General features: G+C 39.4%; 1 protein-coding gene across 3 annotated transcripts in view; it reads right to left on the bottom strand.

Annotated features, from left to right (window-relative positions):
• Positions 1 to 13,555: 13,555 nt before the first annotated feature.
• Positions 13,556 to 16,721, bottom strand: part of MPP7 (MAGUK p55 scaffold protein 7) — a 79,610-nt gene continuing 76,444 nt past the window's right edge. For all 3 annotated transcript variants that reach the window (XM_079946830.1, XM_079946829.1, XM_079946831.1), the window contains one exon: positions 13,556 to 16,201. In XM_079946830.1, coding sequence (XP_079802956.1) covers positions 16,022 to 16,201 — 180 coding nt within the window. In that variant the 3' untranslated portion in view covers positions 13,556 to 16,021. The remainder of the gene's footprint in view (positions 16,202 to 16,721) is intronic.

The raw sequence follows: 16,721 nt of genomic DNA, 5'->3' as shown, positions 1-16,721 counted from the left end.
AGAGTAATGCTGGATCAGACCAAAGGTCTAGGTATTTTGTTTTCCAAAGTAGGTAGCTGTATGGTTCTGGAAACCCCCCAAGCAGGGCATAAAGTTGGATGCTCTCCTATAATGTGGCTTTTTAGCAAGCTTTGCACTGCCTCTGAACATGAAGGCTCCATTTTGTTTTCATTACTAAATAACAAATAGACTTGTTATCCATGGACTTGCTTAAATCTCCTTTAAAGGAGTCAGCACCATATCCTGTGGCAGTGAATTATATACATCAGTTGGATTGTCTCTTGTCTGTCCTTAATCTACAGCAATCAGCTTCATTTGGTGAACTCCAGATTTTAATATTGCAGGAAATAATTTTTTAAAAAATTCTCTCTCTCTCCACTTTCTCTACACTATACATACTTTCATAAGCCTTATTCATGTTTTCCCCCTTAGTCATCCTTTTCTTAAAAGCCACAAACACTTTAGCCATTAGGTCTTGTGTTCCAAGTACCACCAGGATCTTACACCACAATATCAAGTATTATGAAAAACAAAGTATTCTTGGCCAGTTGTGCCAAATTTAGCAGGTAAACATTAAAACGCTACAAAAAATGAAGAATCCAAGATCCTGCTTCAATAGTATAAGAGAGGGAAAGTATAAAAGCATTTCTCATGTATTCAAATATAGTATTTCCAGAACTTGAAAACAAGTTTCAACATCTGGATGCACCTCAGAGACTATTGCAAGTTCACACCACAATAAATTGGTCAATCAACTGTCTTTTTCATTAAATGCGAGGTAGACAGAGACTGGCATGGAAAGCGTTCTTGTATACTAATAGCAAGCTAATAGGTATGGGTCCTTGTGTAGCCAAAGCAGCAACATCCACACATAAGAAGAAGCAGGTTATCGGCAAGCTTAGGGGAAGCTCAAGGTTTGCAGAACTACAAAAAAATATTTTGGGAAAATATGCCCACAGAAAACTCAGCATGCTAAGTGGTCACAGAATGCTGAGTGCTGGGTGGGGATGGGGAAATGTGGGGGGCTGAAATGGCTGTCAGGAATGCTGAACAGGATCACTCGCCCCACACTGCAAGACTTTGTTGTAGGTCCCACTTGAGTTCTAATTATACACACGCTTAATTGGCAATTTCTGCATGCATTCATAATGTCTACTTTGCGAAAGCAAATGTCTCTGAAAACTCATGCCACAATAGACTAGAAAGTCTCTGAAGTGCTGCAACACTCTGAAGTTTTGGGTGTTACTACAATGGCCACTCATCTAGGCAACAGAAATAATCAATGGGATACCACCTTAGTAGCCACAGTCATTTTTTTAAATATAATTTTCTTTATAATTTTCATTTACAACAAACATTCAACAAACATTCTAACATTTCAAATTTTGACTCCCTTCCCACTCTTTCTGCGGTTCTTTACATTTACGGTACTTTCATCATTCCCTGCATACTCCAAATTATCTTAACTTATTCTTTTCTTCATCTATTCTCATGTACATCTCATATACATTTCTTTTAAAACTGCAGGTTTTTACAATAATCCTGCCAATGTCTTGATCTGTTTAAAATTTGTTTGTAAATACTCAAGAAAACATTTCCATTCCTTTCTAAAAAGTTTGTTGTCTTGATTTCTGATTCTTTCGGTACGTTTCACCACAGTCATTAGACAAACTCTGATTTGCCTTTTTTCTGTATGAAGATACCAAGGTAATGCTGTCATTTTGCAAAGCTGATGAAAAAAGGTGGAACAGCTATTTAAAAATATAATCAGGCATGGGACATTCCTCATAACAAGAAAAAAGTGTCAACCGAGCACATGTCATGAGATTGACTATGAGACTGGGAAAGCATGTATTTACAAGCTTCAGCTGATATTTTCCAGATAGAGACAGTATTTTCTGTTCCTTGAAAATTGACTTATTTCCAGTTTTTGACTTTGTAAGTTATTTATTAGGAACAGTCAAGATTACTTCCAAAACCAGCATCTTTCAGAACTATCCAAGCAGTCATTAGCAACTGCATCCTTGACCATTATGGCATTTGGAATAAATAAGTAAATCCCTGTTTACTTTTTGATTAGGTGAACACATGCTACAGGTCAGATGACCTGGACTGGAACAAGGTTTAAGGGCTGAACAGCAGGCAGCTCAAGGTATCAGTTGTGAATTCAAGGGGGGGGGGGGAATGAAGTCTTTTCCGATGGGATTCAACATGATGGGGAGAAAGTATGTGATTTTCAGAAGAGGTTGTCTGGCCAAGAGATGATGCTTTCAGCAATCTTCAAGAAGAATAAAGGCTGCCTAAAGTGAGACAAGATATTTGGGATAATAAATTGAGGATTAATAATATTCAGGCATTTGCTTTTCTTCACAATGACAGGGAATGAGATTTTGCAGGACACTTCTTGAAATGGCTTCCAGATGGGAATGCAGGGCACACTATCCAAGACTTAATGTGATTTAGGAAGAGCTTAACCAATAAAAAAAGGAGGGATGATGCACGTTTCAAAATCAGAATAATATTGTGCTCTTGTTTTCTACCTTCCTCGTTCTGTGGCTTTATTTGCTTTGGCATTATGCAATCTACTGCTTTGGTACATATTTCAAAAAAGGAGAGTGGCTAGAAGGATCAGGTGGGAAAAAATGACCAAAATGGGATTAGTTTTCATTCTTAATGGAGTGATTAGCAGAAACATACCCTTTTATGGTCTTATTGGAACCTATGTGATCATCTCAATATAAACAATCTGTGAATCTCCCCTTTCAGTATTCTGGTTTGTGGCTGTTCTTAAGAGTTACATTGCTTCTCCTGGAGTGGAATGAAACAAGGGATTAAACAAGGAGAAAATCAGGAGCTCCCAGAGACCTTTGGTTAAGCATATGAGCTAAAACCAACATAATTGACATGCAAAACCTGTTTTTCATATGATCTCTTGGGGTATCTTGTTAACATGCAATGTCAATTATTCAAAATATAGTCAAATTGCAGGCTCTGGTCCAGCGTCTTCCCATCCCTACAACACGGCAGAGGTAGAGATAGGTACATCAAACAGATTTATTTTGGACTGGGGCTCAGCCTGAAAGAAGAGAAAATGATAGCATGGAAGTGCCTCTCAACAATTGCAGAAGCTGGGAAGCTGCAGTTGTGCTCTGAGTTTCTGAGGAGGCCCTGGGACAGCAGCTTGCTCTGCAAAATGTTGCCGCTTCTGATTGCACCTTCTGCTGGCGCCAAGGTCTTGACTCTCAACAGATGTCTATCACCCTATATCAGCACAGCCATGCTGACTGGGGTGCATGCTCATTACATGTTCAAAGCACATTCAAAGCATATTATTCCCCTCAAAAAAATCTGGGCACTGTAGTTTGCTAAGGGTGGCTGGGAATTGTAGCTCTGAGAGGGGTAAACTAGGTAAAGGAACCCCTGACCATTAGGTCCAGTCGTGACCGACTCTGGGGTTGCGGTGCTCATCTCGCTTTACTGGCCAAGGGAGCCGACGTACAGCTTCTGGGTCATGTGGCCAGCATGACTAAGCTGCTTCTGGCGAACCAGAGCAGCGCATGGAAACGCTGTTTACCTTCCTGCCAGAGCGGTACCTATTTATCTACTTGCACTTTGACGTGCTTTTGCACTGCTAGGTTGGCAGGAGCAGGGACCGAGCAACGGGAGCTCACCCCGTTGCGGGGATTCCAACCGCCGACCTTCTGATTGGCAAGTCCTAGGCTCTGTGGTTTAACCCACAGCGCCACCCATAATTATTTTGAGGGAAAGAATGTGCTTCAAACATGCTTTGAAATGTGTAGTGTGTACAAACCCTCAGGCTGATGGGAGTTGTAGTTGTAGTTTAAGCCATCCGGAAGGCACCAGGTTAGGGAAGGCTGCCCTGTTAAACAGAAATAAATATGCACAAATATTCTCAGGCACAACACAAATGTGTAGCCTCAATGTTGTCTTCCCAGTTTTCCTTCAAGGAGCTCGAGGCAAATGTACAATTGCAAAGCAGACTGTAACATTTTGCAACTGCAAGATTTTGGTGGTGACAAAAATCAATCTTTATTTCCACTAAGAAAGCAGGTTCTAAAATAAACTGGACTGGATGCAGCTTGGTTAAATAAGAGCTGCTAAGGGGTGGGGGATCCTTTGCAGTTGTATCTGGTTTCCGTCACCATACTGATCATATTATGTCAGCAGTCAAGTGAAATATAAAGAAATATTATGTTAAAGCCAAGGAATACTTCCCCAAATACGAACCCTCTCACTTGGACGACATATGGATGCTGTTGAAGAAGGAAGTTAAAATGGGGTTACAGGTTTCATTCTACATCCATCTCAATTAGGTGGCCAAATTGCAGAACAAAAGATGCCCTTTTATCAACGCGGTTTATATTGTTTAACCAGAGCAGAAGTATGTGTTACAATACGTGTCTTCCTGCATAGTGTACATTCTGATACTCTTCATTCAGCCAATTTTCTGGTATTTTTCTCAAAGTCTCTGCCATGGATATTCCAATCGTCCATATGGGTACATTTACTCTTCATTCTTTTCCCATTTCCTTTTCTGGTAATAACTATTCTAAATCAAGCTTTTTCGTTGAAAAAACTGGAGCCATTCTAGCCATGCTGAAGGAACCAACGCCTTCCAGGTTTGGTAATTACATATTTTATTGTTGGAAGAAACAAATCGAATGGTTTCCTTTTTCTTCAATTAGGACTTTATGTAGCACTAGAGATTTACTTCCAGACTCTTTCATTGGACGCCCAGTAATGTATTGAAGAATTGGAGATGCATTTATTTTAAAGTTCTTTATTTCTGCATGCTGCTTTTCCAAAAAGTCACGTGATCAGTTCCAGAAAGTTATTTACTCTGATTTGTTTGAAATGGTGGCATTAGAAGCTTAATAGTAAAACTGGATTACATATGTTTTTGCCAGATAGTAACAGTATTCTTTTTATATGCGTAACATCAGGTTTGATTCCCATTGTTGGTACTTTATAGAAGGCAACTGAAAAAGTACAAGGACCTTATGCAATGTGTAGTAAAAGAAATATATAGTTGCTCCAGGCTAATTTCCCATTATGGTGCGCATTGTGACGGAGTTTACTGAATGTTACCACATCAAGCAGTTACTGGAGTTGAATGAGCCATCACAGATCCAATAGCAAAGATCTTCCATCTCCCTGACATGCCTCAGACTAGAGGAAACAGTACACAGAGGCTGACAGACTGATCTTCCTGGCATACTGGGACCAATGGGAAACAAAATATCTCTTTTTAAGGCCAAATGAAAGGAAACAGGCCTTTTCTCACCTTCTTTCCTGTCTGTACAAGCCCAGCAGGCTTGGCAATTGGTGCCCCACCAGCTCCCACCGCTGGCGTTGGCTACTAAAAAGAATTATGAGTGTGCTTTTGCTGGGTTTGTACCATGGATGAAAGTTCAGCTTCCAAATGCATTATTTGGATTATTTTATTTATTGAATAGTTAACCAAATACATTGCAGGCAACTCCCCATTTATGTGAGTTCAAGGCATGCGCATGTGCGCATTGCCACGAACCCAAAAAGGGGCGAAAAGAGTGCAGAATTGTGCAAAAAAAAAAAAAGTGCAAAAACAGTGGCTAGCAATCCCACAAGCTTTAGTAGTGCATTCCCAGGTGCCTTTGCAGTACATCTTAAAGAATGAAATACAGTGTATGATAACAAGCCATGGTTTCCCCTCAATATCTTCAGTCTAAGTGGTTATGGGCTTAATTCCACCTCCTTGTGTGCTCAACAGAACTCTCTCTCTCTCTCTCTCTCTCTCTCTCTCTCTCTCTCTCTCTCTCTCACACACACACACACACACACACACTTTGGATATACACAAACATTCTTGCTGTTACTTCTTATTTCCCTGCATCCCCTGCTGATTTTTCAAGTATTTGAAGGAACTGTTCATCCTGTTCATACATGATCATAAATGTATTCTTGTTTTGAGGACAGTAACACAATCTAAAACCGTGACACCTGATGCCTGACATCTGATGCCTATTGCATCAGGTAAAGACAGAGAGATCTGTTTGTGAAGGTGCTACAGGAGGAAGTTAACTGCTTAGTTAAGTAAGTGTAGATTTTTATCCCAGTCTGTATCTGCACTGTACTTGTTGCTTTTTTATTCGGTTTTTATTGTTTATTTGTGCTTTATGGGAAGCTATTTCTGCATCAAATAAATAATGGCTTGGCAATACCTTCAGCATGCAATAAAGGAAACATGAATGCTAAACATGTAATAAATGTGTTAATATTTTCCATCTTCAAATCAAATGAAGGTTGGGGATTTTGCTAATTACAAAAGCTTGGCATCACTCAGAGAGCTTGCGGTATTACAGCTGTGCATGGCAAACTGTTCCACATATTTATCATTTTTATGATTAGCTGTTTTTTGGCTTCTTCTTTCTGTGTGTGCCTCTGAATACACCTGCCCTTTGTCATCTGACTGTAGCACTAATAACAACATATGGCAGAACAGTCAGACACATCTTCAGGAACTGGGAAGTCTAGGACTTTAGGCAGCCATCGCGTAATCCCACCCTTACCCACTCCTCACCTGGGATTTTCCATTCTCTCAGTCTCACTTCTCTTGCTCCCACTACATAAAGCCATCTTTTCCACAGCACTGGGTCTCTCCTCCCCCTGCCGCTCTTACTGAGATGGTTCTGAAAATGAGGTGCTGGCTTAGGCCTGCAGCAGAATGAGGGAGTCTGAGTGGACTGTGACACTACTGGCAGCCTTTTGTGGTGGGCAGGGCGGGAGAGAGGAGGCATTTTGAATATTTCTCCACAAAATGTTCCTGCAAGTGAAACAGCTCACCCTTCAGGGAGAAAGATTATCGCTCAGCCTGCTGCCTGGGAAATCTCTGAAATTAAATAACAGGTGGCATTAAAAATATTATATACAGTGTTATATAATACTGTATATATGTGTATATATTGTATATATATGTTTTCAGATGTCTCCGTTGCCGAACGTTTCGGTTTTCAAACGCCGAAAATCCAGAAGTAAATGCTTCCGTTTTTGAATGCGCCTCGGAAGCCGTTTGACTTCCAAGGCACATTTCTTTCTAATCGAATTTGCCAACTGCCCATTGTGCCTCAGTTTTCGAATGTTTCAGAAGTCGAATGGTCTTCCGGAATGGATTAAGTTCGAAAACCGATGTACCACTCTATATCTTTCCCAACTTGTGGCTGAAGTGGGGCAAGTCCATTCTACACATTCTATACCACTTTACTCTTGTATGCTCATATGAAATGTTAAAAAAAAAAATGCTCTCAATCAATTGCTTTAAAAAGTAATAATACATGAATTCAGTGCCAGTCAAATTTCCCAATGATGATGTTGATGCTTCCATTAAGGAGCTATGAGAAAGGGTCGCATTATGAGAAATATTCATCCAGCAGTTAAATGATCTTGTGCATAATCATTTGCCTGAGAATACAGTCATTTGATTTACTTTATTTTGCCTGAGAATACAGTCGTTTGATTTACTTTATGTCAAGGGTAAGGTGGATAGGAATGGAGGGAATGAGCAGCATCAAAAGGCTTAAGGGATACCCTTTTAGCCAGCTAATATGTAATTCTACCTAGGCGAGATGTATGGTATAGAAAATGGTATGTAAATTCTACCAATTATTTCTAAATCTGCAATTGCACACATCCATTGGCATTTTTATGCAGAGATGTTTTCCCTCTACTTTTTTGGTCACGCATAAGTAGCCAGCCTTAGCTTCAAAAGAGAAAATGTCTGCGAATACAGAGGAAATATCTATTTTAATGCTTTGTTCAAAAGGAGCCTGGACATTTGCAATTCTACTCTGGGTGAAGCGTGCCTTCCTGTTCTGACAGCATATTGTCCCTCGTCCACAAAGTAGCTTTTAGGATTTACAACAAGACGCAGATCCAGACACAACTTCTAAGAGCTGTGTAAATCTTACCGCATTCAGAGGAGCCTGCTGTCAGTTTTGCAGGCTCAGAGTGTTCTTTCTGGTGACATCAATCATGACTCAACCTGGCCACCAGTGCCACAGATGACAAAAGAGACCTATTTTTAAACAGTGACACCGATACAGCGAGGAGAAGCCTGCCTTGGGCCAGAATTATGTCAGCCTTGCTGTGGATATTCAGAAAACATGTGCTATGTTATTTTGGGAGTATTGTCAGATGGTCTTGTTGTGGTCTCTTAGATTTGTGAAAATGTTCCCCCCCCTCACTTTTTAAGGGAACATTACAAAACTGCTGGGCCAGAGCTGCCATCTTGCATTAGGACCAAGATGTGGGATAGGAAATGATTCTTCTCACTGTCCTTTAACTCCATCAGAGGCAACTGCTCCCTAGGAAGGACTGTTGGTTTATTCTCTTTGGACTTTGGCAGACACTTGTATGGTACAAAGCCTTAAGACTAAACTAGATGCCACAAACTTCTTCTACAGGTAACATCACGCCAGTGTTCCTTTTTAAAGTGGAAAGCTACCTCAGGAGAAGAAAAGATAAGTGGGGATGCACCCCCTTCCTCTCTCCCTCCTAGGGGGAATACTATAGGAAGGGACCATTGGTAAGAAATCCTGCATTTAAAGGAGACTGTTGGCCTCTCCATATATTCTGTTTATTGCAGATTCATGATGATTTGATGCTATTGAGCCCGGCCTTGGCTGGGGAGGGCGGGGTATAAATAAAAATTATTATTATTATTATTATTATTATTATTATTATTATTATTATTAGGATGGTCACAGGTAGAGCCTGCTTCCAATTCTGTTTATGTCTGCAAGTTTTGGGGCAGGCACATTGCTTCCTTTCCAACCAGTGTATATCCCAGAACTTCCTGCTGAAAGCCCATCACTTTTTAACACCACAAATGCTCTCATTTAGTTTTGCCCTGCTTTCTTTGAACTATAGCCCTTCGAGAGAGCAATAATGTGGTAGCATTGGGGAAACATCACAAAACAAAGGGCTCGTCCACATTTGTCCTGCGATTTCTAGGTATGGGTTCAAGCGTGTTTTTCCCCTCTCTTTTGTCTTGCTGCTTTCTCTGTCTTGTATACTGCTGAGTTGGAACAAATGTCAATTGGGTTTTCTGCAGATTGACATTTGCTCCAATTCAGCAGTAAACAGTGGGTTTTCTCAAGGAAAGTAATGGGACAAAAGAAAAACGTCTCAGACCTGCGCCTAGAAATCACACGGCAAGTGGAAGTGTGGGTGAGCCCAAAGTGAAGCAGATTATTGTGTTAAGAACATGTTGCAGAATAGGTAAAGGTAAAGGTACCCCTGCCCGTACGGGCCAGTCTTGACAGACTCTGGGGTTGTGCGCCCATCTCACTTAAGAGGCCAGGGGCCAGCGCTGTCCGGAGACACTTCCGGGTCACGTGGCCAGCGTGACATCGCTGCTCTGGTGAGCCAGAGCCGCACACGGAAACGCCGTTTACCTTCCCGCTGGTAAGCGGTCCCTATTTATCTACTTGCACCCGGAGGTGCTTTCGAACTGCTAGGTTGGCAGGCGCTGGGACCGAGCAGCGGGAGCGCACCCCGCCGCAGGGATTCGAACCGCCGACCTTTCGATCGGCAAGCCCTAGGCGCTGAGGCTTTAACCCACAGCGCCACCTGCGTCCCGTGTTGCAGAATAAACCACTGCAATAAAAGCACCAGCCTGAAGGAGATGTCAGTTTTCAGCAGTTAGTTTCCCAGATTATAGCCTTCTCATCATTTGCAACGCCAAGAGTGGGAAAAGCCACCAGTGTTCAAGAAGGAAAAAATATTGGTCTCAGCTGGTTTGATATCTTAAAGAAGAGTTTTCCCTTCTTAACATTTGCTAGCCATAACTGTGTGTTTTAAGGGTTTCACATTTTTTAAGAATCCAGTATAAAATTTTGACATAAATATCTAAAGAACACCTGATGATCTTTTCATCTGCTGTTCTTTGAAGCTATCACACCACACTCCAATACCAAAGATTTACAAGGCCACCTTCACGTTCCTTCTCCCGTCTTATGCCTACATGTGTCTGCTATACTCTGCTGTTCTTCAGTATAACAAGGTGTGATATAACAAGCTTACAGGTGTAAGCATGCCACTGAAACTGTTAATGCCACATTTGAAAAAAGCAGATTGCTAACATTTAGGACAACGGCCATTTTACTCAGAGTTAATATCTACACTTATATAGAAGAACTGCATTTTTAACAAAAATAAAAATGAAAAACTTGCCAGCTGCACAAGAGTTCTGAAGCTTTCATGTCGCAGGAGTCTGTCTTATACATCAGACAAGCATATAAAAGAGGCTTAGGGGGAATTTAACAAAGAAAAAGAATATCCAGGTGGTTTTTAAACTAGAATACAATAAAGGGCTGGGTTTAGAGAAGTGTAAGTAATAAGCAAACAAATTGAGAGGTACAGTAGGAGAAGTAATTTTTTTAAAAAAGGGAAGAAAAATGGTGTTTTATTTGAAAGCATGGATGGGAAAGCCCATAAAATCAGCCTGGCCTGCTTTGTCTTCCCTCCCCCCCCCCCATACATATACACCACACACACCACACTAAGCAGCTACATGCATTGCTTTTTTCATGGGGGACGCAGGGGTATGCATACCCCTAAACATTTTGTGAATCTAAGTTTGGCCTCATTGAGGGGCAGTATTTCAATATGAGTAGGAAAATGAAAGTACCCCTAAACCTTTTTTTTAAAGAAAAATAACACTGGCTACATGTAATTTCAAAACGTCATTCTATTCGAGTTAGAATGTGTTCTAAAATGTAAGGATTCTGAAGCTAAATTTAAAAATTGAAGCATTTCATTTCATTTTTTGCCTCTTAACTGGTTGGTGATGAGGCCACAGAATAAACTCTTTGAAAATAACCAGTTTTTTATTTTTAACATAACTTATATTTCTTTTTGAAAACTAAAATACGTGAAACAAAAAACAGTCCAAAGGTCATTGGCTAAAGAGCACCTGCTTTGCATGCAAAAGCCCAAGGAACCAATCCGTAGCCTCGCCAGGTAGATGAAGGGACCTGGGGCAGCAAATAGGCCAAAGGTAAAACAAAACAGCTAAAAACATGTAAGAACAATTCCAAAAGAGATCCAGACTAGGAAAGAGCTCCATCTAGGTGTTAGAGATACCTATAAAGCAATTAAATATGAACACACACAGAATTTGATTTGGATGCATCATCCTCTACTGGCAGAATGGCTTATCTGCACTTTCAAGGTCTTCCAAAGCATCCAGGACCAACCATCTCTCTGAGTTAGATGTCAGAAGTGGACCTGAAGGTCATTTGCTTATTAGATTTATGCCTTGGCCCTTCTCCAAGTCCCTCATGGCAGTATATAAGGCTCTTCTTCATATTGTAGAAGAAAAAGAAGAGGAGTTTGGACTTGATATCCCACCTTTCACTGCCCGTAAAGGTAAAGGGACCCCTGACCATTAGGTCCAGTCGTGGACGACTCTGGGGTCCAGTCGCCTTTGACTGAACTTAACCATACAGGGGTCCTTTACCTTTGTTTGTTTTTTACCTTACCTAATAATGGCTAAAGGTCACCCAGTGAGTTTCATGATATGAGTGGCCTCATACGAATAACATTATTGGTGTTATTATTTATTAAATTTATATATTCATCTGAAGATTCCAGGGCATCTCCAAAGATACTAGTTCTCATGAATATGGTGTAAACACTACCATCTATTTCTTACTCATGTCAGACCAGCTCAACCTGGGCAGGAAAATAAAAGATAATTTGGTGCCTCTTGGAGTCCTTTATCCCTTTTGTGTGAGTAAAAATTAGCATGCTGGTAGCTTGGCTGTCACACAGGCAAAATAATTTCAATTCTTGGCAGGTTCACATTCCTTTGTATCTGGCCTACATAAAGTATTACCAAGTGGGCAAAGAAACCTTTTTAGGTGAACAATTGGATTAATCTCTTGCGGGGGGGGGGGATATAATCTAAACCTGAATTTGTAAAGATGTTTTGCAACCTGGGTTCCATCAGACTCCCAGCTCCAGCAACATAAGGAAAGGCAGTGTTTGGAAATACAGAGTTCTAAGCTTCCCGAGATGTGTGAATGTTCCACTTGTGTAGAACATATATCTTTCTCCGCCTATAACTTCACTGCTACACTGCACAGGAAAATGCTATACTCATTCAATTAGGCAAGAAAGGAACTCTTGTAGGCATGCTTTTCCAAGGAAACAAAAATATCTACAGTCCTAACTGCAGTTGGAAAAAAGTTTTGTGGGTGCCCACATGCATGCAATTGACTAAGCAGTAAAGTATTTACTTGAAGTAACACACTTGTTAAGTTGGAGTCATTGTGACATAGTAAAAGTTTTGTTTCTATGTCGCAATTTTTTTTAAAAACGTATGTGGATTAGCTCAGTAAATCTATCCTAAGAAGTCAACATGATGACTTAACTAAACACCTCCACAAGAAAATGTGATCATTATCAACATGTACCCAGTTTTAGTCAGTTATCCAAATACATTTTATGTCCCCTTCTAGGATGACAGAAATAATTATTGTATTTGTTTAAAAACCAATAAAAATTGTTGTTCTTGTTTTTAAAAAAGAAATCACAAAACTGTCACCTATTCTAGAATCTCTAGACACCTTATTGTAAAGGAAAACTTATTCAAAGATTTTCAATTAATTTCAAGCCTCTCTCCACATTAGAACATAGACATTGCTGCCTTAATTATGAAAATCTGCCTTTAATTTTTCTATCTTTAGCCGATTAATCAACTTATTCAAGTATGCAATTCAAATTATTCAAAGCACAGTAGCATGCAACAAAGAGAAATACTCTGCACCAATGGCACATGAATCCAATGCATGCAAGACAAGCTATGGACTTTCAGGAAGTAGTAGAGAGAAAAAATGGACTTTAGGGTTCATCTTTAAACCTCTAGAGGTTTTCCAGAAGGCAAGTCTACTCTAAATCAAGTGAAGGCTTCTAAGGTTCAGATGTTTAGAGCTGATTGTGAATATGCCATCATAGGGTGTGCGGTGACACCATTATTATGAAAAGCTCCCCAAAATATGCACTATGCAAGGAGAAACTTGCTGGTTTGCTGTTAAGCTCACATGTTGTACTATGTTGCTTTTATTTTGTCATTATATTTTGTCATCACTTGTAAAATGAGGACAGAACCTTGTGCAATTTGTTTACACAGTCACATCTGAATTAGGGGTCGTTTGTATTCTTAATATTTGCTTTGTGTGCAGATGCGGGCAATTACAGGACAAAGAAGAAAATCTTAAATCTCTGGACAAGTTAAATATTTGGGTCCTAAACACAAAAACATATACGGGGGTACAGGCCCCAGGCATTTCAGAAATGACTAGTATGCTTCAACAAAATAATTGCTTTCTACAGCAAAATCATGGCTTAAGTTAGCTCGTTAAGTTAGTTCGTTCAGTTATGCTACTTGTTTGAATGTGATAATGGTAACAGATATTGCAAGCACAATTCAATTTTTTTAAAGATGATAGATTTGAGTTCCTTATTTTTAAAAAAGAAGCTTTCCCACAGTACATTTTGTCAATAATTTATTGATTTAAGATTGATAAAGTTGCAATCCAGGCACATCATCTGTAAGTGAACTGATGACAACTTCAAGTATTGCTCTGAATCCATAGTATAAAAACTTTTAACATTTGCTTTACAATGACAAAACAGCAAAAATACAATAAGGATATTTATATTTAAAACCATAAAACCATTGTACTCAAACCCATGCAGTACAATTTTAAAAGGCTGAAAAAAGTCAGTTTCACTTTGAGCCAAAAATTGACTTAAGTTTTTCTGAACTATACCCATGCTATGTGTATGATCCAAGGCTCCACACAGTTTCAGTGTGCACACATAGAACATGCCGCAGCATTGGAGAGGACAGGCAGCTCCTACTTATGCAAAGCTCCAGAGCTTTTTGGATCATGCTCTTATTAAAACAAAGGTGTCCAAGGTCACTGCAGACTCAGTTGCTGCTTCAAAGCTAGTAAACTCAAAGGATAGTAAATTCTCTCTTGACAAAAAGAACATGGGAAGCTTACAAAGATTAATAGTCTCAATTATTGCCAGTAAGAGCACAGTGCCGAAATGCTGTCTTTGGAGCGACAATCAGGATGAAAGGGAGAGAGTTTCCTCTCAAACAGCATTCTGGGATGTCACAACATTTGAAACCTATATGCCCAATTTCCCCTTGTTTTCAAGAAAAATATATGGTAAGAATAGACTCACAAACTATAGCTGACAAACAGGACAAATGTATTTCTAAACAAGTGTTTTGATCCTCTCATATACAAAATGTAGATATTGACAGATACCCAGCATTCTTGGCACTGGCTCTTGCAGTACGCACTGAATGTCAAAGACACATAATGCCTGCCAAACAAACAAACAAACAAACAACCACAGTGATTTATTTAAAGCAGTACTGAAACACAGCCGGGAGGGAGGGGATCCAGTTCAGTATTTTTCATGCAATTAATTGGTGCTGAAGTACAACCATAGGTCACCAAAAACAGTAAAACCTGAGACACTCAACATTACATGATGGATGTTCAGGGCCAGGCTACATGCGTCACTCTAGCACAAATGTTTCCAAAAGACGATATTTTGGTTGTTGGCACTTCCCTTGTATTACACAATTTTAAAACATGAATGCAATGAACCAAAAAACCAACCATCTATTTAGACTACATTTGCAAAGACCTGGTGGTTTATCTGTATCGAAACTAAAACATTTACATGGAATGTTGAGTTTATAAAGCCAGTGTTTCAAATCACAGACACCTAGGGATCTGTTTAATAAATGATCACATTGACAAGAAATGCAAAAAAATTAATATATCCCTTCTCACCCCTTTTCATAAATATATATAGTCTCACTAAATTCTTTTACCTTTAAATAAGACAGCTAACCCTTTTATACATTAACATAAAATAACTGGACTTCCTGTTTGCATACTAAGCCTCTGATACATCACTGTCACGTATAAATTGGAAAGGCAAATTCGCTTGAACACAACAAGTATTTCTCTTTTCATCTACTAATAAACTTTGTGTCAAGAGGAAATCAAGAAGGAGCAAAAAAAATGCTTTCTTCATTCCAGAAAACACAGCTCTGGGTCAGTGTAAAATGAGAACGATCCACTAGTTTTAATTACAAATTTTCAAATAAAAAAATAGGTTCTGGGTTTTCTCAAAGGCTGTTTTAGAAAGGTTTATAATTGAAACAATGAAGCACTTATATAAATAAAATCCATTTACCCAACTGCCTCTTTCCCAAAGACTAACCCTCCACCCTGTTGTCTTTGTTAGAATTACCCCAATCTAAGCTTTGATGCACTGCTTTGAATACTCCCCAAGGGTAATCTACAAATACTCAAGATGCAGAGCAATATTATTGCTTATTGAAAAGATCCAAGAAAGTTTTTCCACCAACATAAATAAAATTTGCTGTTGTGGTAAAAATCAGTCTGGATGTGGAAGACAATACTCAGCACACACACAAAATTCGGATTGAACGTAAGCAAGCTCAAATATTTGTATTTTAGTTAAAGAAGTAGTAGCCACTTTTGCATCCCCAGTTTTAAAAATTTCAAGTGCTAACTATTATCCAGGTCTGGAAGTAGCAAAATTGGAAGCCACTTAAACACTGATATCAGACCTTAAGACTTTTTAATATCAATGCTCAGCTTAAAGGATATCTCATACTGGATTGATGAAATGTGGTATCGTAATAGCTGAAGATTCACTTCAAAAACCAGTAAAATTGAATCTGGTAAAAAATAAGGCTTCACTGTGATATTCTGCCTCCAAACCCCTATTCCAAACAGGAAGGTTTACACACAGAAAAATAAGATCAACATTCCACTGCACCAAGTTTGTAAATGCACCAGTTTGCCAAAGCTCGAAAAGCTTCCCACCAACAAAATGTCCATTTAGATCCAACTGAGTACCTTATTAAAATATTATGAAACATTTTATTTGTTTAGTGTTATGAATGCACCCAACTGACTGGAACCCAAAAGGTGTCTCGCTCCAGTCTGTCAAAGGTTGTTTTCAGCTCATTGTAAGCTGTAGTAAGATCATCATTTACTATAACTTTGTCAAAAAGGTGGCTGTATTGGCTTTCCATAATTTGTGCTGATTTAAGCATTTCTTGAAAGTCTTCCTCCTAAAAGAAAGAGAAGTGGTCATTCAAAAGGAAAAGCAAAACAAGTTACAAATCTGCCGAACTCGGAGTTAACAAGGAATCAGGTTTTATGGCCTGGTTCCAATGATCTTGCTGTGTGAGTAGAAGGCATTTCCATTTGTGCGGGGGGAAGCTGCCAATTTCCTGAATCCCCCCGCAAAACTATTCTGAAGAGTCCCCTGACCCTCAGCAGCCACCGGGGTGTGTGTGTGTGTGTGTGTGTGTGTGTGTGTGTGTGTGTGGATCTGTGCCCCTCCTGCATAAGTAGACATGCTAGCATACCAGGGTTTTGGATCAAAGCCTATGCTTAGCTAATAGTTCATAAAACAGTGAATAAAAATTGTATGTTCTTTATTACAAAAATTCACACAAGTCTTCGTTTCAAACTATTTTGTTATTGTTTTAAAAACTCTATTTTGCCCAGCAATTTACAAATCCTTCCTCTTTATCCGCATATCAGCATTATTAGTCACTAACTGATAATTAAAGAAATGTCTCTGTG

Source organism: Podarcis cretensis (genome assembly GCF_951804945.1).
Source record: "Podarcis cretensis genome assembly, chromosome: 12".
Lineage (NCBI taxonomy): Eukaryota > Metazoa > Chordata > Lepidosauria > Squamata > Lacertidae > Podarcis > Podarcis cretensis.
The sequence above is the reverse complement of the archived record's forward strand: the minus strand, read 5'-3'. Positions and strand labels throughout refer to the sequence as shown.